This window comes from Pseudonaja textilis, chromosome 7 (assembly GCF_049901715.1).
Source record: "Pseudonaja textilis isolate UNSWEBS1 chromosome 7, rPseTex1.2, whole genome shotgun sequence".
Lineage (NCBI taxonomy): Eukaryota > Metazoa > Chordata > Lepidosauria > Squamata > Elapidae > Pseudonaja > Pseudonaja textilis.
The window spans coordinates 9,459,656-9,480,594 of record NC_141996.1 but is presented as its reverse complement, the minus strand read 5'-3'; the positions used below and the strand labels follow the sequence as shown (position 1 = coordinate 9,480,594).

General features: G+C 42.6%; 1 protein-coding gene across 1 annotated transcript in view; it reads left to right on the top strand.

Annotated features, from left to right (window-relative positions):
- Positions 1-1,819: 1,819 nt before the first annotated feature.
- NOX4 (NADPH oxidase 4) overlaps positions 1,820-20,939 on the top strand; it is a 106,388-nt gene continuing 87,268 nt past the window's right edge. Inside the window, exons 1-4 of the mRNA XM_026706773.2 lie at positions 1,820-1,940; positions 11,890-11,985; positions 18,329-18,439; positions 20,324-20,408. Coding sequence (XP_026562558.1) covers positions 1,884-1,940; positions 11,890-11,985; positions 18,329-18,439; positions 20,324-20,408 — 349 coding nt within the window. The 5' untranslated portion in view covers positions 1,820-1,883. The remainder of the gene's footprint in view (positions 1,941-11,889; positions 11,986-18,328; positions 18,440-20,323; positions 20,409-20,939) is intronic.

The following is a 20,939-nucleotide window of genomic DNA, read 5'->3' as shown; positions in this document are numbered from 1 at the left end:
GGAACTGAGTATGTCTAGTTTGATGAAAAGAAGGACTAGGGGAGACAGGATAGCAGTGTCCCAATATCTCAGGGGCTGCCCCAAAGAAGAGGGAGTCAAGCTACTCTCGAAGGCACCTGAGGGCAGGATAGAAAGTAATCAAGAGGAGAAGAAACCTGGAACTAAGGAGATATTTCCAGATAGTGAGAACAATTCACCAGTGGAACAACTTGCCTCAGAAGTTGTGGATGCTCCAACAGTGGAAGTTTCTAATATGAGATTGGTTAACTGTTTGTCTGAAATGGTATAGGGGTTCCTGCCTGTGCAGGGGGTTGGACTAGAAGACCTCCAAGGTCCCTTCCAACTATTCTATTCTGTTCTCCTCCCCTCTGCTCTGTTCTGTTCTATTCTATTCTATTCTATTCTATTCTATTCTATTCTATTCTATTCTATTCCCTATCCTATCCTATCCTATCCTATCCTATCCCATTCCATTCTATTCTATTCCCTATCCTATTCTATTCTATCCCATCCTATTCTATCCTATTCTATTCCCTATCTTATCCTATCCTATCCTATCCTATCCTATCCTATTCTATCCCATCCCATCCCATCCCATCCCATCCCATCCCACTCCACTCCACTCCACTCCACTCCACTCCACTCCATTCCATTCCATTCCATTCTATTCTATTCTATTCTATTCTATTCTATTCTATTCCCTATTCTATTCTATTCTATTCCCTATCCTATTCTATTCTAGCCTAGCCTAGCCTAGCTTATCCTATCCTATCTCATTCCATTCCATTCCATTCTATTTCCTATTCTATTCTATTCCATCCCATCCCATCCCATCCCATTCTTTTCTATTCTATTCTATTCTATTCTATTCTATTCCCTATCCTATCCTATCCTATTCCCTACCCTACCCTACCCTACCCTACCCTATTCTATTCTATTCCCTATCCTATCCTATCCTATCCTATCCTACCCTACCCTACCCTACCCTACCCTACCCTATTCTATTCTATTCTATTCCCTATCCTATTCCTATCCTATCCTATCCTATCCTATCCTATCCTATCCTAATTTCTAAATGTTGGAAGACTAGAAAAATGTTCAGCAGCCGATACGGTTACCTGGTTTGATCTTTGATACCCGTGGAGCAGCTCTTAAAATATTTTGGCGATGATGTCATCTAAGGTAATACAGGTAAAACGAGATAGTAAAGTCAAAAGTACGACGGGGACGACCTTTGAAGTTGAATCTCACACGCGCATACCCCCCCACCTCAACGGACCTATGTGTGCCTATGCGCGTGGGGTCGTCCATTCACATCCGAACCCACGCTCATCCCCTCCCCGGACACGAACTTCATTCGGACCCAACAAAGAGGGTCCGGATTGACCCCTCCCGGCTGGGATTCGCCGAGGACACGCGGGCGTGCAAGAAACAAAAGAGCCAGCGCTTGCACGCCCAAGGGGAGGGGGAGAGGGAACTCCACTCCGAAGCTTCCAGGGGGTTCCCCCTTGCCTCCCCTCGTTGCGGGGACCCCCTTGGGCCGGCCCGGGGAAGGGGAAACGAAGAGGGGGGAAGCGAGAGAGAAGAGGCTGGCAGGCGCCGGGGTCTGAACCGAACCGCTTTCTCCCCGCCCGGCCGCAGACAAAGGAGTCGCTGGGCGCCACCCCGCAAGTTGTCTGCAAGGCGCAGCGAAGGTGGAAAAGGGTGGGAGGTGATCGCGGGGCAGGGAAGGGAAGGGGGCGAGGGAAGAGGCGAGAGAGGGGAAGGCCGGAAGGAGGGGAGAAAGTGGGGAGGGGGGGAGGCTCGGCCCCCGGGAGGCTGAAAAAGGAAGAACCCGGTCTGGGGCTGCCCTTTAAACGCGAAGCGGAGCCGGTGCGGGCACCATGGCTCCGTCTTGCAAGAGCTGGCTCGCCAACGAGGGAAGCAAGCATCTCTTCCTGGTAAGAGCCAGCCGTTCCCCCCAGAGCGGCTTAAACAAGGGGTGATAGGAGTGTGTGTTTTGTGTGTGTGTGTGTGTGTGTGTGTGTGTTGTTTGTCTGCAAGCGCGCAGGACGGCCCGGGCGCAGAAGGTCGACAACTTTTTTTTAAACTTTTCTTTTTTTTTAGCGTTTGGCTGCTCTTCTCGCGCGGGAGTCCGGAGAAAAGTTTGTAAAGATTCTCAGTCATCCCGGGTCATGGTTGTCTCTAAGGTGCTTTTTCTGTAGGCAACTGGACTTTCTTGTCCCAAAGGTGCTTTTTTTCAAGAGGCAACTGGCCTTTCTGTTTTTTGTTTTTTTGTTTGTTTGTTTGAAGACGTTTCGCTTCTCATCCAAGAAGTACATTCTTGGGAATTTCCCATAGTCCAGTCCGAGCTGAAGAAGCTTCTCGGAGGAGAAGCAAAACATCTTCAAAGAAAAAAAAAAACAAGAAAGTCCAGTTGTCCATGGAGATTCCCACTCAACTGGACTTTCTGGTTTTTCTTTGAAGAGGTTTCATTTCTCATCCAAGAAGCTTCTTCAGCTCGGATGGAATGGTGAGAAATGGATTTATACTCCTGGCAGAGAGCTGGTCGTTTGCATCCTTTTTAGAGAGTCATTGAGGCCACTTGGAGGTTTATCTGTGTCATCATTTCAAAGGGTGAAATGATTTCCCCTGATGACACAGATAAACTTCCAGATCAGGGGTCTCCAAACCTTGGCAACTTTAAGACTTGTGGACTTCAACTCCCAGAATTCCTTAGCCAGGAAAGCTGTCTGAGGAATTCTGGGAGTTGAAGTCCACAAATCTTAAAGTTGCCAAGGTTGGAGACCTCCAGGTGACCTTAATGACCTGCTAAAAGAACGCAAATGACCAGCTGTCTCCAAGGAGTAGAAATCCTTCCATTCCCCACCATCCAGCCAGAGCTGAAGAAGCATCTTGGATGAGAAGCGAAATGTCTTCAAAGTAAAAACAAGAGAGTCTGGTTACCTTTTGAAAAAGGACCTTTGAGACAACCATGACCTGAATGAGTGGGAATCTCCATAGACAACTGGACTTTCTTGTTTTTTCTTTGAAGACCTTTCGCTTCTCATCCAAGAAGCTTCTTCAGCTCTGACAGGATGGTAGGGAATGGAAGCATTTATACTCCATGCAGGCTGCTGGTCATTTGCGTTCTTTTAGAGGGTCGTTAAAGCACTTGGAAGTTTATCTGTGTCATCATTTCAAAAGATGAACAAAGGGACTTATGACCATTTTTCATACTTACAACCCGTTGCAGCATCGCATGATTCGAATTCAGAGGCTTGGCAACTGACTCATATTTATGACCGTTGCAATGTCCCGGGGTCACGGGATCCCCTTTTGCAGCCTTCAGACAAGCAAAGTCAATGGGGGAGCCAGATTCACTTAACGACGGTGTTACCAACTGAACAAGTGCAATGATTCCCTTAAGAACCGTGGCAAGAAAAGTCGTAAAATAGGACAGCAGTCACTTAACAAATGTCCCAAGTTAGCAACAAAAATTTGGGACTCAATTATGGTGGCAAATTGAGGATTGCCTGTACTCAGTATCTATGGAGATCCTCAATCATCCAAGTTTTGGTTGTCCCAAAGGTGCTTTCCCCAAAAAACAAATGGGACTTTCTTTGGGTTTTTTTATTTGAAAACTTTTCACTTCTCATCCAAGAAGCTTCTTTAGTTTTCCTTCATAAGTGAAAACTGACTTTACCTTCCTTCCTTCCTTCCTTCCTTCTTTCCTTCCTTCCTTCCTTCCTTCCTTCCTTCCTTCCTTCCTTCCTTCCTTCCTTCCTTCCTTCTTTCCTCCTTCCCTCCCTCCCTTCCTTCTTTCTTTCCTTCCACCCTTCTCCTTTCCTTATCTTCTTTCCTTCCTTCTTCGTTCTCTATCTTCCTCACTTCTGCCTTTCACCTTCCTTCTTTCCTCCTCCCTCCCTTCTTTCCTTCCTTCTTTCTTTCCTACCTCCCTTCTTTCCTTCCTTTCAACTTTCTCCTTTCCTTATCTTATTTCCTTCTTTCCTTCCACCTTCATTCTCCCCCACCCTCATTTCTGCCTTTCACCTTCCTTCCATCTTTCTCCTTCTTTCCTTATCTCATTCCCTTCTTTCCTTCCTTCCTCTTTCTCCCTCTCACTTTTGCCTTTCACCTTCCTTCCTTCCTCCTTCCTTCCTTTTTCCTTGCACTTTTTACTCCTTTTTTCCTTAATATTAATATCCCTAATATAAAAATTATATATAAACTGAATATTCATGAGCTGAACCAGTGAAGGATAGGGTGTTCATATGTACCATCAAATTAAAATAATAGATCAGCAAAATAATTTGTTCATCATGCAGTAATATTTAAGCAGTATTAGTTCTATATATGGTGGGCACAGGCTATTTGGCCTGCAAAAACCAGGATGAATCCTAAATGGCTATGAAGAAATAAAAATCATCCCTTTTCTGCTGGACTGTTAGATTTCGGGCATTTAGTAACAGTAATCTTATGCATTATTTGCACTATATACAACACTGGGAATTCTCGCCATGCAGAGGTATACATCTGAACTATACTGTGTTGTTTTTCTGTGTCATATACTATATATGGGTTATATGCATAATTCTGCATTTATGTATTTATTTTGTTATATTTATGTAGTTTATATTGGAGTTAGTGGCCCTTTGAGAGCCATATGCAAGGAAATTTCATTTTAATGTATGCCGATTAGTGTATATTCAAAGTGACAATAATATCCTATCCTATCCTATCCTATCCTATCCTATCCTATCCTATCCCAGTTCCTACTCTACTCAATTCTATTCTAATTCATCAGTGCAGAATGCCTTACTAATTTAAACAATTGATCTTGGACAAGTCAAAGAAGTGTAAACCTTTGATCTGTGGTCTACAATTTCATCACCTCCAAGTAGGAAACTGTTGCTATGGTTAAGCATCAAACAATAAATACATCAATGAGAAAAATACAAATATCTTGGCAATTACAAAGATTCCAGACTCCTGACAGTTTCCTCCCCAGTCTTTGGACCTTCCTAGACGACACTATATAATCTCTGCTCTCAGATCTGCTGAGCTGCTAAATTTGGGGAAGAATCAAAATTTGTATTGGATGCAGGGTGCTAGCAGCAACAAGAATTTGGAGTGCGCTGCACCCCAAGTCCCCAAGTCAAAGCGGGGAGGTTTGCTTGGCTGTCAGAGTGGCCAGCCTGATATTTTTCATGGATCAGAGAAGAGGTAATCCTCAACCTAAGGCCATAACTGAACCCAGAATTCTGATTGGGAGTTGTGGCTGTTGTTAAGCAAGTCATCACCTGACCAATCAGAATTTTATGGCGGTTGTTAAGTGAACAAAGCAGTTGTTAAACAAATGCCGCTGTCATTAAGCACAATGGTTGTTTGGGTTTTTTGGGGGGCCAGGAATTGAACATTCAGGCAGTCCCTCGACTTACAACCATTTGTATAGTGACCATTCAAAGTTTACAACAGTACTGGGAAAAAAAGAGACTTATGACTGCTTTTTTCACACCACCGTTGCAGCATGTCCGTGGTCACGTGGTCTTTGAATGGTCACTGAATGAATTGTTGTAAGTTAAGGATTACCTGTATTTAGTCATCCCGAGACAATAGATTCAGTGCGAGTTAATGCAAAATCACAGATAAGTAAAAGAATAACATGACTTAAGCCAGGAGTGTAACTTTCTTTCCCTCTACATATTTCCACTAGTCTAAAAATTCAATTTTTTTTTAAACTACTGGTTCTGTGGGTATGGCTTGGTGGGCGTGGCTTGGTGGGCATGACAGGGAAAGGATATTGCAAAGTCCTCATTCCCTTCACACTCCTGGGGGAAGGTTGCTGCAAAATCTCCATTCCCTCCCCACCCCACTAACCTGCTTTCCAGCTCCGTTCTCCTGTGCAGGGCGACAAAAGAAGACCCAACCAATCAGCTGGGACTTGGGAGGCAGCAAATGGATAGGGGCGGGGCCAGTCAGAGATGGGATTTGCTGGTTCTCCGAACTACTCAAAATTTCCACTACCGGTTCTCCAGAATTGGTCAGAACCTATTAAATGGCCCCTCTGATTTCCACATTTGACAGTTTCCTGCCGTAAACCTGCAGGTGATAGTGCATTGTCCACCCCACTATCTTTGGACAGAGGGGCTTGTGTTTGAGTCAGTATTGACTCCTAGTTATGTCCCTGAGATTTTATTGGCAAGATTTTTCCAAAGTGCTCGGCCATTGCCTCTTTCCTAGAGCTGAGAGAGAGTGACTGTCTCAAGACCACCACCCCTGCTGACTTAATGCCTAAGGCTAGACTAGAACTCATAGCTTCAGTGACCATTGACTCAGGAGTGGCAGCAGGGGTTGGATTCTCCCGGTTTGGACTGGTTCAGGCGAACTCCTAGCCCTGATGATCAGCTGGCAGCGAACTAGTTCGCTCCAACAATCATGTGAGCCTGCCCACCCACACCTGTGCTGTACTTACCTATATCCTGTCAGCTGATTCACGTGGCAGAGCGGATTGCCACCCCTCAGCTGAGTTACTCCCCAGTAGTGACCTACAGGTAAGTTTTATCAGAAAGCTGTTCACGCATGCGATTACCCATGTCAGGATTCCAGCAATCGCTCTAATCATGATTCTCGAGCCAAACTTCAAAAAACTTCAAAGGATTCCTTAGAGGTGATGTATTGGTACTGCCCTGTACGAAACCAACTCTGGCATACATAATTTACAGTCCTCTGACCCTATTTTCCTCCTTCCCCCCCCCCGGGTGTTGTGGTTAGCTGGCAGCAGGTACAGATGGCTGAAGAGAGTGAGGACTCTGATGAGGGGCCAGGACCATCAGGGAATGGACTCTTGCCTTCAGAGATTGTGGGGGCTGGCAGCAGTGTTGAGAAGGTTCCCGAGGAGCCTGTGCCAAGGATTACTCAGAGGAAAGAACAATTACAGCAGCACAGGCAATTCGGGAGTAAGGCTGAAGGTAATGGCCCCTCCCGCAAGAGGATAAAAGCCAGGTTTGGAAAAGCGTTCTTTGCAGACAGCAAAGAATCTCTGAAGCTCAACTTGTGGATATCTTAGTTTGTGTTTGGAGAATCTTATAAATTAGTTCTTATCTCTAGGTTTTTGGCAGCATTGACCAGCAAGGCTCTTTCTTGTTGGAGCTAATTAGTGGAAAGCAGCCTTTTATCTATAAAGGAACAGAATTCATCATTAAACCTTAAAAGGTGGGGGCTGCTCCCTTTGTCTGTATTTGCTCTTTGAGAACCCAGTTAGGTCAGAACACTGGGTGTCTCATCAACCAGATTCTCCAATTGAGCACATTCACAGACTGGGTGTCATTATTCACATTCTCCAAATAAATATATTTGAGGGGCAAAAGCTCTGGTATTTTAGTTACAATCTTTTAAAGATAAGAGTTGGAATGTACTTTCGCTTTCAACTGCTCTTCCAGATTTTCTTCCTCTCCCCCCCACTCCTTTTTTTTAATGGCAACTACTAAAACAGGCATAGGAATGTTTTATGAGTTGACAACTGAACCAGTTGTTACACCGGCAGAATCCCACCACAGAGTAGCAGGGAATAATAAATGAACTCATCATCTTCCTTTATTTGCTAAATTGATATATCTTTTTCCTGCCAGAGCCCAGGGCAACTTACAAGGGGTCTCTCCATAGTACACCCGCCCAACAACTCTCTGTGGTAAGCTAGTCTGACAGTCAGCGGTGTGGCTGTAATATGGTGTGCTTAGCCAAGAAAGAAAAGGACTCCCACTCCAAAACCCTATTACGGTTAAATCAGATAACCTGATTTACTGATGTGTTAAGCTAACAGCTGGTCTTCTTCCCAGCGTTCCAAGCCACAAGCGACACAACTCCCTTCTAGCTTAGTTGAGCAAGCTGTGAGAATTGATTCAAAGGCCACAGTAGAAAAGAGGCGGGAAAGTTTTGACATTAATCACTGTGTAGGAATGGTTGGTGAAGTTGACAGGTTTTGCAGAAATGGGTAATTGTCTTCTTCGCCTGGGAAAAAAAGACATCCACATTTATCGGTGACAGGAAGCCATTTTTAATATAATTTTTCTTTTAAAAAACACCCTTTGATTTATGGCTTTGATGAGGAGATAGGGGTAAAAGAGGGAAATATGATGTGACTTGAGAGAGAGGTTAAAATCTGGTTTATACTTAGAACTGCTGTGGAGAATATCAGGAACCACTGCATATAGTTTTTTTTTTTTTCCTTTCTGTTTTTCTTCAACTGTTGGCATTTTTGTTTTTTTTTTAAATTTCTTTTTCTCTTTTATATCAGCATGTATGAGCTTTCATTTTCTTATTTAAAAGTCTTAATTGTACTATTGCAATATAAATTAGTATGTATCATGTACATTATAATATGTAATTATGAATTTATGAAAAAATAAGTAATTTTTAAAATCAATTCAATCTCTGTATATGTATATACTGTATATCTATTGTGTATGTTTATATGTGTGCATATATATATGTGTGTGTGTGTGTATCTATATATGTGTGTATGTGTATACACACACACACACACACACACACATACACACGAGGTCTCCAAACGTGGCAACTTTAAGACTTGTGGACTTCAACTCCCAGGGAGTTGAAGTCCACAAGTCTTAAAGTTGCCACGTTTGGGGACCCCTGATTTCATTTAAAAATTAAATAGCGGCAGGATTTATTTAAAAAAAATCATAATATATCTACCTCAAATGCAGAGTATGGACTTAGCCCACTCTCTATCAGTACTGGCAAACATTCTTTTATATTTGACATAAAGTAGTAGATTTATTAAGAAATACAGAGGGTTTTATTATCTAAACTACATGTTGAGAGAGAAAGAGACAGGAAATTATCCTCTTGAACCCAGAAGCTCATTTAATTAACAAGAGGCCTTTGAGAATTAGATACAACGAGAAGAGGTGGAGAATTTTCCCCTCATTTCCCCCTCTCATTTCGTTTGCTTTGCTTGCTTTTGCAAGAGGTGATGAAATCTCCAAGAATGGGTCATGAGAGAATACAGAATAACAGAGTTGGAAGGGACCTTGGAGGTCATCTAGTCCAACCCCTGCTCAAAAAGGAGACCTTATGCCATTTTAGACAAATGGCTGTCCAGTCTCTTCTTAAAAACCTCCAGTGATGGAGCAGCCACAACTTTTGAAGGCGAGTTGTTCCACTGGTTAATTAAGAGAGAAGAGAAACTACTTTAAAAAGGGAAATAATATTTTCTTGTGCAATTATTAACTTCAGGAAATGGAAGAGCACAATTCAGTTGGCAATGCACACTCTTCGTGTTCTGCTTCAGTAGGGGGCTGGACTAGATGACCCCAGAGGTCTCTTCCCAACTCTGTTACTCTGTTTGTATGGCATTAGGAAGTGCAGAAAAAAATCCTCTCCCTAAAATATTGGAAAATAATGTCATCAGTCCAGACTAAAGGCTGTCGAACAGACATGACTAACCTGGGATTCCCCGCAGATGTTTGGGGTGTATGAAGTGAACTTTTTTAAAAAAAATGGGGTAGAAGGAATCCTAAACTCGATGCCTACCTCATCTTAAAATCATCTGGTGGTTTAATGTGGTCTGGATTAGCACTCTGAGCCAAACATTGTGGTTTGTAAACTCTGACTTATGATCTAGCATATTGGGAATCCAACCGATTGTAACGTACTAAAAAAAAAAAGGCCGAAGAGGTCATGATTTACCCTACAAAACAGGCAGTCTATTTACAAAACGTATACCCCAAATTTCCATTGTTTTATTTGAAGAATTCCAGAGCATGGATGCAATTAAGTTAAGATTACCAAATGCTTGAGTTAGAGGGTTTCAAATTAAAACCATTTCGGGTAGAAAGATTTACCAACGATAAATTAAACAAAACAAGTGGACGAACAGAGAACTCGTCAGATAGCGGTGGAACTTTATACAGCTCTGTGCCAACTAATTATGAAGTCAGAAGGGTGGATGGGTAAACAGTCTCTGTCACAAATTTCACAATATGGGATAAGGAGGTTTAATCTTTTTTCTCTTGTTCTCCTGTTGGCGCAAATTGGGAGACCTAGCAGAAGGTTTAGAAAACCATGAGGGGTGTTTATTTTCACATGACACCTGGATGGCACCTAGTCAATAGGGAGGTCCATTAATGACAATTACCAGATGCCAATGGAAGTGTGCACATCTGGGGGAACAGGTTTCGAATGAATGAATATTCATTGTGGCATCACGATGCAACTTCTGCTCTCTGAGCTTGGTTGTTTTGGGGATGTTTCATTGTCCAAATTAGGTAACATGAAAAGTGCTAGTAAACTCAGAGTTCATAAAAGGCCCCACAGAATAACAGAATTGGAAGGGACCTTGGAGGTCTTCTAGTCCAACCCCCTGCTCAGGCAGGAAACCCTATATCATTTCAGAGAAGTGAAAGTCCAGTCTCTTCTTAAAAACTTCCAGTGTTGGAGAATTCACAACTTCCGGAAGCAAGTCTTTCCATGTATTAATTGCTCAATCAGGAAATTACTCCTGAGTTCTAGGTTGCTTTTCTCCTTGATTAGTTTCCACCTGCTTGTTGTCCTGCCCTCAGGTGCTTTGGAGAATAGATTGACTCCCTCTTCTTTGTGGCAGCCCCTGAGATATTGGAACACTGCTATCATGTCTCTCCTAGTCCTTCTTTTCATTAAACCAGACATTCCCAATTCCAGCAACCATTCTTTATATGTTTCAGCCTCCAGTCCCCTAATCATCTTTGTTACTCTTCTTCGCACTCTTTCTAGAGTCTCAACATCTTTTTTATATCATTGCAACCAAAAGTGGATGCAGTATTCTAAGTGCGATCTTCCTAAGACATTATAGAGTGGTATTAACATTTCCGTTTTGATCACGTGATCATGAGGATGCTGCAATGGTCAGAATAGAATAGAATAGAATAGAATAGAGTAGAGTAGAGTAGAGTAGAGTAGAGTAGAGTAGAGTAGAATAGAATAGAATAGAATAGAATAGAATAGAATAGAATAGAATAGAATAGAATAGAATAGAGAATGGAATGGAGGAGTGGAATGGAGTGGAATGGAATGGAATAGAATAGAATAGAATAGAATAGAATAGAATAGAATAGAATAGAATAGAATAGAATAGAATAGAATAGAATACTTTATTGGCCAAGTGTGATTGGACACACAAGGAATTTGTCTTGGTGCAAATGCTCTCAGTATACATTAAAGAAAGGATACATTCTTCAAGAGTCAAGATAGTCATAGGGTACAATAAGCAATCAAATCATACTGGGAAACATCAATATAGATCGTAAGGATACAAGTGACAAACTTACAGTCATAAGTGTGGAAAACAGTCACAAGTCACTTTTTTCAATGCCATTGTAACTTTGAATGGTGAATTAGTGAATTGTTGTAAGTTGAGGACTTTCTGTACTAGGTATAGGGGGAAGAAAGTCTTTTGCAAAGATCTTAAGGTTCCACTTAGGCATGAAAGCTGGGTGACTTTGAACTTTTCCTTCTTTCTCAGCCCAACCCAGCTCACAGGGTTGACGTTGTGAAGAAAATAGAAAGGAGTATGGTATGTGTTCATCACCTTGAATTATTCATACAAATAATAAAAGGTGGGATTTAAAAATCGTATCCATAAATCCTTCGTTAATCCTTCATGCATTTAAGGCAACATCAGAAATGCACCAAAGCCAACTGGTTAAGGCTGTGCATATTCCCTCTCCTTTAAAAAAAAGGGGTTTTTTTATAAATCTTTGGGTACATTTTCTCTTTTGCCCAGTTCTGAAGTCTTTGATCATTTGTGTATGGTCCACGATGGAGAAAGTTTCTGCTTTTTTGAACATGTGGTTTCTAATTACTCTGGATTTTCTCTCTCCTCCCCGCTCCCTTTTTTTCCTCCTTCAGCTGCTCTGGCTGGGTCTCAATGTAGGAATGTTTTGGAAAACTTTCCGACTGTATTATCGTGAACCGCAGTATTACTATTTGCATCAGATGCTGGGGGTAAGTAGCGCAGGAGGAATTCTTCCTTTTTTTTCTTGAGACTCCGGGAAAGTCATGGGCTAATATGGAAGATGTGAGATTCTTAGGGCTGTTCAAAGAAAGGGGTGAGGCTGGATATTTGGTTCAGGGGGAGGGAAGGCAAAAGGTCTGCCAAGGGCCTGGAAAAAGAAACTCCCACCTTCTGTTCCCAGCTGCAAACTGACATGCTGGTATCTGCCATATGAACTCAGTTCAACAGAGAGTTCTTGACTTCTTCTGTTGCTACAAAGAAGAGGGAGACAGGCTATTCTCCAAAGCTCCTGAAGGCTGGACCAGAAGCAATGGGTGGAAACTAATCAAGGAGAGAAGCAACCTAGAACTAAGGAGAAATTTCCTGATAGTTAGAACAATCGAAACCGTGGAATGACTTGCCTTCAGAAGTCGTGGGTGCTCCATCACAGGAGGTTTTTAAGAAGAGATTGGACAGCCATTTGTCTGAAATGGCTTAGGGTTTCCTGCCTGAGCAGGGGGTTGGACTAGAAGACCTCCAAGGTCCCTTCCAACTCTGTTATTCTGTTACGATTGTGTTAATCAGCCTTGTGGGCTCGTTCCAGTGACGGCTTCCATCTCAGCCCTTTCCTAATGCGGATGTCTCAGGGGACAAGTTATTATTATTTTTTTAAAAAATGCATGTTTGCATCTCTTCAATTTGGTTGTCTTGTGCAACTCATTCCAAAATTTAAAAAAACAAAGATGCGGAGGAAGGGGGACAAACAAATTCTTTCCAAAGGCTGCTTTCTCTTTTCTCTCAGTGGGAAGGAAGTAACAAGATTTTTTTTCAAGCAGGATCATAGATCAGGCTGCTGAAACATTAGACTTCAACTTACAATCACAACTGGGAGCAGAATTTTTGTTGCTAAGCATGTCAGTTGTTAAATGAGTCTCATCTGATTTTTATGACCTTTTTTCCGTCCTCGGCTGTGGTTGTAAATTGAATCATGCAGTCGTTATGCAGATCCAGCTTCCCCCATTGATTTTGCTTGTCGGAAACAGCCCTGGGAATGTTATAATGACAATCACACAACCCCAGAATGCAGCAAATCTCGTAAACACATGCCAGTTACCAAACGCTTGAATTTTGATCAGCTCACTCTTGGGGATCCTGCCACCATCATAAGTGTGAAGACCATTTATAAGTCAGCTGTTAATGTGCTGTGATAACATTGTAGGGTCACTAAATGAGTGGTTGTAAATTGAGGATTTTCTGTGTTCTGCGATTAAACAAATGAAACACTTTCAAGCTAGTTTGCAGCCAGTACAATAGCCCAAAATCAGAAAGACTTCATTGCCTTGTAAGTGAGGTGAGCAGCATAGAAATTTAATAAATACAGTTTAATAAATGAATGAATGGAATAAAGGGAGGGAGGGAGAGAAGGAAGAGAGAAAGAAAAGGAAAGAAAAAAGGAAAGAAAGGAGGAAGGAAGAAGGGAAGCAAGCAAGGAAGGAAGGGAAAGAAAGAACAAAGGAAAGAAAGAACAAAGGAAAGAAAGAAAGAACAAAGGAGAGAGAAGGAAAGAAAGAAAATGAAAGAAAGAAAGAAAGAAAATGAAAGAAAGAAAGAAAGAAAGAAAGAAAGAAAGAAAGAAAGAAAGAAAGAAAGAAAGAAAAAGAAAGAAAGAAAGAAAGAAAGAAAGAAAGAAAGAAGGAGAAGGGCAGGAAGGAAGGAAGGAAAAGAAAGAACAAAGGAAAAAGAACAAAGGAGAGAGAGAAGGAAAGAAAGAAAGAAAAAGGAAGACAGGAAGGAAGGAAAGGAGGGAGGGAAGGAAAGGAAGGAAGGAAAAGAAAGAAAGAAAGAAAGAAAGAAAGAAAGAAAGAAAGAAAGAGAAAGAAAGAAAGAGAAGAAAGAAAGAAAGAAAGAAAGAAAGAAAGAAAGAAAGAAAGAAAACCTTTTCAGACTAGCAAATGTTGGCTAAATTTGATGAATGTGTTAAGGGCATGAAAATTTGTGGCTTTTAATTCAATCTCATCCCGAAAAGGTAGTACCAGTCTCCTTTGAATTTTTGCATTTCAAAGTGTGTCTTCCTATCTATGTAAACTTTGGAATAAGTCCTACAGAGCTCCGTCAGTGGCTGAGTTCACACATTGTATTAAGCTGCAGTTTCTTTTAAATATGGTCAATTGCATCCGAAACATTTGGCTAGAATCGCGTAGTGAGTTACCCCCTGGATTACAAAGCACAAAAAGATTGAGTTGATATGACTTATTAAACTGAACTTGAAGCCAGACAAGTTACGCTATGTCTTAGGGTAGTGTATAAATTCAGGCTGGTGTGTGTGTGTGAGAACAAATGCTGCTGGGATCAGATTGCAAAAATTCCCTCCTGTGTGAGGTTCATCTGTATAAGAATGAGACTTCCCTCCCACGATTTTAAGCTCAAAAATTTCAGAGATATGTGGTGTCATGCTAGGATTAATAAATGCAACCTAAACGGCAGAATCTGAAAATTTTTATGTTGATAAAAAGAGGAGAATTATGTTCATTGATCATCTGATTGTTTTATCTAGAATTGTGCTGTTTGCTGTCCAGGTTTTCAGTACTTCCTAGTCCTTTTTTCTAACATTGTACTTTTATTTATGACCATTGAAGAGAAATCTATATGCAGTTATTAATAAGATATAAGTAATCCTTGGCTTACAAGCCATTCATTTGGTGACGGTTCAGTGTTACAATGGCACTAAAAAAAATGCAATTTATGGCCATTTTTCACACTTATGACCATTGCAGCCTTCCCATGGTCTTGTGATCAAAATTCAGAGGCTTGTCAACCGACTCATATTTATGACGGTTGCAGTGTCCAGGGGTCATGGGATTCCCCTTTTGTGACCATCTGACAAGCCGAGTCAATGGGGAAGCCTGATTCATTTAACAACCGTGTTATTAACTAATTAACTGCAATGATTCATTTAACAACCGTGGCAAGAAAAGTTGTAAATGGGGCAGAACTCACTTAACAGCTGTCTTGCTTAGCAATCGAAATGTTGGGTTCAATTGTGATCGTAAGTTGAAGACGAGCTGTAATTCCTAATCCTTTTTTTCCCCCGAACAGCATAATGTATATATGATTATTAAAGACAAATCCCTATGGAGTTATTTAGAAAATATATTAGAATTGAATGAATGAGCTGGAAGGGACCTTGGAGGTCTTCTAGTCCAGCCCTCTTAAGCAGGAGAACCTAGACTATTTCAGATAAGTGACGGTCTAGACCAGTGGTGGCTAAACTTTTTGGGCTCCTGTGCCAAAAATTGGGTGTGCACTTGCACGCTCCCACTCGCATGCCAGCATCCAGAAGGCAATGTGCGTCCCTCCACATCCCCTATGCATGCACACGCAATCACCACCCCACCATACCGCACCCTTACCTTCACTGCACCTCACAGCTGATTTTCGGCTGGTTTGAGGCCTTTTTCGGCCTCCCAAAGGCTTGAGGAAGGCTTCTGCAGGCTTCTACAAGCTTTGCGGGCTGAAATTGAGCCCCGTTTTATCACTTCCTGTTTTTCCAAAAATACCGGAAGTAACAAAACGGGGCTAGATTTCAGCCTGCAAAGCTTGTAGAAGCCTGCAGAAGCCTTCCTCAAGTCTTTGGGAGGCCAAAAATGACCTCAAAACCAGCCTAAAAACAGCTGTGAGGAGCGCACATGTGCAGTGAGGTAGGTTTGCCTGTAGCTCATGTGCCGGCACAAATGGCTGTAAGTGCTACCTGTGGCACGCGTGCCATAGGTTCGCCATCCCAGGTCTAGACTCATGTTGATGGAGATCTTCAAAAGTTCAGTTATACTGTAAGTACTAGGAAAGAAAGAACAAACTCCATGTTATTAGGAGTAGTAATAATACTTGGCCTTCAGATATTTGATTTTATATCAAGTGCATTTTTAGGATGGAGGGGGAGATTGGCAACCTGTCAATCAACAGCACTTTTTTCTTCTTCTCTTTTGCAAACATCAATACCACGGGGGGGGGGGAATCCCTCCCACTCCCCATGAACCTAAGAGATTCTAGCGACACAAAGGTTAGGAATATGCTTTTTCAGAGGAGCTTGGGAAAGGAGAAATTTTTCATGGATGGACAATCAGAATGTCAGGCATCAGGAAGTGTAACGTGGAGTTTGACCTGAAAGACTGTAGAAGTTCTCAGCCATCCAGGTCACAGTTGTCCAAAAGGTGCTTTTTTTCACGAGGCAACTGGACTTTCTTATTTTTTTTCTTTTGAAGACGTTTCGCTTCTCATCCAGTTCTGACTGGATGGTGGAAGGATTTATATTCCTTGCAGACAGCTGGTCATTTGCATCCTTTTAGAGGAGGGGTCTTCAAACTCAATTTCATTGAGGGCCACATCAAGGTTGTGTTTGACTTTGGGGGAGCAGAGTCTCCAGCATGGGTGTGTCCAGCATGACGTCACTCGCGTCGGGGATGCCTGTGGCAGCCTGAGCACTCTGCCAGCGAAAACGGGCTCCCGAGCTCTGTTTTTGGCTGCAACGGCCTCTTGCAACCCTCAAGCCAGCGAAAACGGAGCTTGGAGGTGCCATGTGTGGCCCTTGTAAGCTCTGTTTTTGGTTGCAACGGCCTCTTGCAAGCTTCAGCCAGCGAAAACGGAGCTTGTGTGGGTCGCAGGCTGTCCTCGTGAACTCCGTTTTCACTGGCAGAGGCACCGTGGGCCAGTCCTTCACTATTTCTAGGGCAGCACCACGGGCCAGATCTAAGCACCCCGCGGGCCTTGAGTTTCACACCCCTGATTTAGAGGGTCATTGAAGCCCTTGGAGGTTTATCTGTGTCTTCAGGGTCACCCGAGTTAGTGCTCCTGGTTCCTCTAGTCAGCAATCCAAGAAGCTGAAGAAGCTTCTTGGATGAGAAGCGAAATATCTTCAAAGAAAAACAAGGAAGTCCAGTTGCCTCTTGAGAAAGCATCTTTGGGACAGTTAATATATTCTCTACAAAAATAAAGTTGCATTCCTGGAATCCTTGTGGTACCTGAGCCATCTCTTGATAATTGACATTAGGAGATGAAATTTATCCACCAAAGCATGCAGTCATTAATTGGGCAAAACTAATTTATTGATTTGTTTGTATCCCAAACAAATAATTCAAGGTAATGAAGGTATCAAACACACTTTCCTCTTCCTATTTTCCCAACTAAAGCAACCCAGTGAGATGGGTTGGGCTGACAGAGAAGGACTGGATGTTTTCCCCTCCTGATAAGTAGGATTGAGGTGAGGGGGATTGAATTAGCTTAACTTTAAATTAATTAAAAGCAAATGCCCTTCATGAAACACACTTCATTAAATGCAATGCACATTAAACCAAAGAGAGCTTATTAAAACTGCAATTCCCCTTGTGGTTTTCCTCATATTCCTTTTTTCATCACAGTGAACACTGGAATGTAGTAGCAAATTTGGAAAGGACTTGGGATACCAGACACAGAAAGTATGCTGACAGATTTTTTTTTTTAAAGTAAATTTAATCCCATCCCTGAGATAAACCAAGATAGTGGGGCTTAAGTTTTCTTTTTGTCTCTAGCCCATAATTCTGTCTGTCTGTTGTATTTATCATCCCTTCTTCTTCCTCCTCCTCCTCCCTCCCTCCCTATCTGTCTGTCTGTCTCTCTGTCTATCATCCATCTATCTATCTATCTATCTATCTATCTATCTATCTATCTATCTATCTATCTATCTATCTATCCATCCATCCATCCATCCATCCATCCATCCATCATTTGTCTGATTTTTATTCCACTTCTGTCACTTTTTAAATACCGTAAGGCAGTGAACATACCTCGTACTCCTTTCTCCTTCGATTTTCCTCACAACAACAGCCCTGTGCGATGAGTTCGGCTGACAGGGAAGGACTGGATTTTATGCCTCAGGTACGACTTGAACTCACAGTCTCCTGGTTTATAGCCTGGTGCCTTTACCACTAAACCAAACTGGCTCACTGTCTGCATCCAGTCTGGTTGACTATCTGAGGTATACAACACTTCCTCCTTGAGGAATTCCTGGTGATTTAACACCCCCACAAAAAATATTACAATACATCACTAACCTGTGAAAACATCCATGGTTAAAAATAAACCCCACCCCAATTAAAAAAAAATAATTACCTGTGAAAACATCCATGATTAAAAAGAAACCAATAAAAAGTTAATTACCTGTGAAAACATCCATGATTAAAAAGAAACCAATAAAAAATTAATTACAATGACGCAAAGTGAACCTGTTAGCAACAAGCACCATCCCAAAGCATGACCTGCATGTTTGTTTCTAATGAAAATATGTTGGAGGTTGGGATCCTGAGGCTTTTCATTTCTGTTCAGCTAGGGTTGTGTCTCAGCAGAGCCTCTGCTGCTGTTCTTAATCTCAACTGCAGCCTGGTCTTGCTGCCTGTGTGTCGGGTTCTCCTGGCGCTGCTTCGTGGGTCTCAGAAGGTAAGAGAAGCCTTGAGTAAGAGCATGAGAACGTAGGTAGTCCTTGACTTATAGTTGTGGCTTGTCAGCCACCGGCCCCTCCAGCAGTCGAACCAGAAGAGGAGGAAGAGGCATGGGTCAGCATCAAGGCAACCTGAGAGCTCTGAGGGGGAAGAAGGAATGGAGGCCTCAGAGAGAGAGGGCGGGGGGGGAGAGAGAGAGAGACAGAACCTGAGCTGTCCATCAGCCCTCTGATGGAGAGTCAACAGCCCCCAGGTCTGAAGGTGGCTGATGAGGAAGAGGAGGAATGGCCGGGTCCAGTGCCTGACACATGGACACACAGAAGGCAGAGGAGAGGAAAGCAGTGGAAATCTATGGGCTGATCCTTGGGACAGAAGAGCCACTGCTGCTAGCGAAGCCCCACCCTAACTCTGGGGATAAAAGTCAGGGGGCAGAGATGAATAGGGCGGATGGACTTGTTAGCCGATGTTGAAAGACAAACTTTTTGCCAGGACTGCCGGCACTCCTAATGAAAGAATCATGGTTTCAACCACAGAGGGTTTGTCGTGTTTGCAGAGCTGAGTCAGAACACTTATGACTGGTCACATAGCAACCATTCTAAGTTATGACAGACCCTCTCAAATTATCTAGAACCTGGATGAACGATGACGGGATTCTCCGTCAGGTCATGGCTGTCCCAAAATATACTTTTTCAAGAGGCAACTGGACTTTCTGGTTTTGGGGGATTGTTTTGGAAGAGGTTTCACTTCTCATCCAAGAAGCTTCTTCAGCTCTGACGGTATCCTTTCATTCCCCATCATCCAGTCAGGGCTGAAGAAGCTTCTTGGATGAGAAGCGAAACGTCTTCAAAGAAAAACGAGGAAGTTTAGTCTCCTCTTGAAAAAAACACCTTTGGGATGGTTATAACCCAGTCCTGACATTTCAGTGGCTGCCCTCCCCCCATGCATTCACAGTTCATTTCAACAACTGACCTGCATTTACAGCTGTTGGTAGCATCCCATGGCCACGTGATCATGATTTGCAACATTGTTGATGAAAACCGTTGTTTGCGTCCGGATTTCGGCAAAAACGGCCCATAGTCCTCAATTGGTTAGCTTAATGACCGTGGCGTTCACTTAAGAACCAATGGGATTTGGCTGCTGCCAAAAGAAAGCTTGTAAAATTGGGTGAGTCTCATGATAAGCTGCTTTACGACTGCCTTGTAATGGCAGGCTCCACTATGGTTATAAGTCGAGGGCTACCTGTGTTAGTTTAATAACAGGACAGCGTGGCTGTGATTGAGAGTTTGTAATGCATTTTCCGTGGCTTCACGGTTTTACGATTATGGCGGTATGCAAATATACTGGAGAAGTAGATTTTATTGCATTTTGATTGATGGGATCCGTCTGTTGCTTAAAATGGGGCGATCCCTAGAGCAGGGGTGTCAAACTCAATTTCACTGAGGGCCTCATCAAGGTTGTATAAACCTTTTGGGGGGATGTGGGTGGGCATGGCTGGGGTGGGCGTGGTCAGCTCAACATCACTCATGTCGGGAGCGCTTGTTGTGGCCCAAGCATTCTGCCAATGAAAATGGAGCTTGGGAGGACCACGTGCATCCTCCTGACCTCCGTTTTCGCTGGCGGGGGACTGCAGGAGAGATATAATATACGAGCTCCATTTTTGCTGGCACCGCAGGCCAGTCCTTCGCTCTTTCCAGACCGGCCCCACAGGCCAGATCTAAGCACCCTGTGGGCCGAACCTGGCCCGTGGTTCTTGGGTTTGACATCCCTGCACTAGAACTTTGTGCTGGGTTTTATTTACATATCTCAGCGTTCATTGTCACCCCTGGTGAAATATTTTGGGAAAGGACCGTTAAGAGACGGTTTTGCATTCTTTCTTTTCCAGTTGCCCAGCCGAAAAGCAAGGAGGCTGCTAGATAAGAGCAAGGCTTTCCATGTGACCTGTGGACTGGCTGTATGCATCTTTTCAGGTTCGTTCCTCCAGCATCAAAGAACTTAGAGAGTTTTATTTATTTATTTATTTATATTTTTAAAAAACAAAATTCACAACTATCTATATACATTAATAGCATTGAGTCGTTAGTAATACATATATTTGCTTTTATACCTATACATCAATTATTATTTCTATATTCTACCCATTTATACCACCTATCCCAAACCGCATAATAGTCCAATTCATCCTTGCCTTTTAATTCTGCTATGAATTTATCCATTTCCACACAGTCCATTATTTTTTTGTATCAGGTTCTCTTCAGATGGTATCTTTTCGGTTTTCCAGTCCTGTGCGAAATAGAGAGTTCTTATACATGAAGTGGTTTTAAGTCTAAGCTCCATTGCTCTTGCTATTCTAGATTTCCTGCTTTTAAATCTGCACGTTCCTTGACCTAACACCACCATTCAGCCCAAAATTTCCTTTGCTAAGCAACATAGTTATTAAATGAGTTTTGCTTCATTTTATCCCACCGGCAGCAAATTGGAAACCATAGAAATATCTAGTA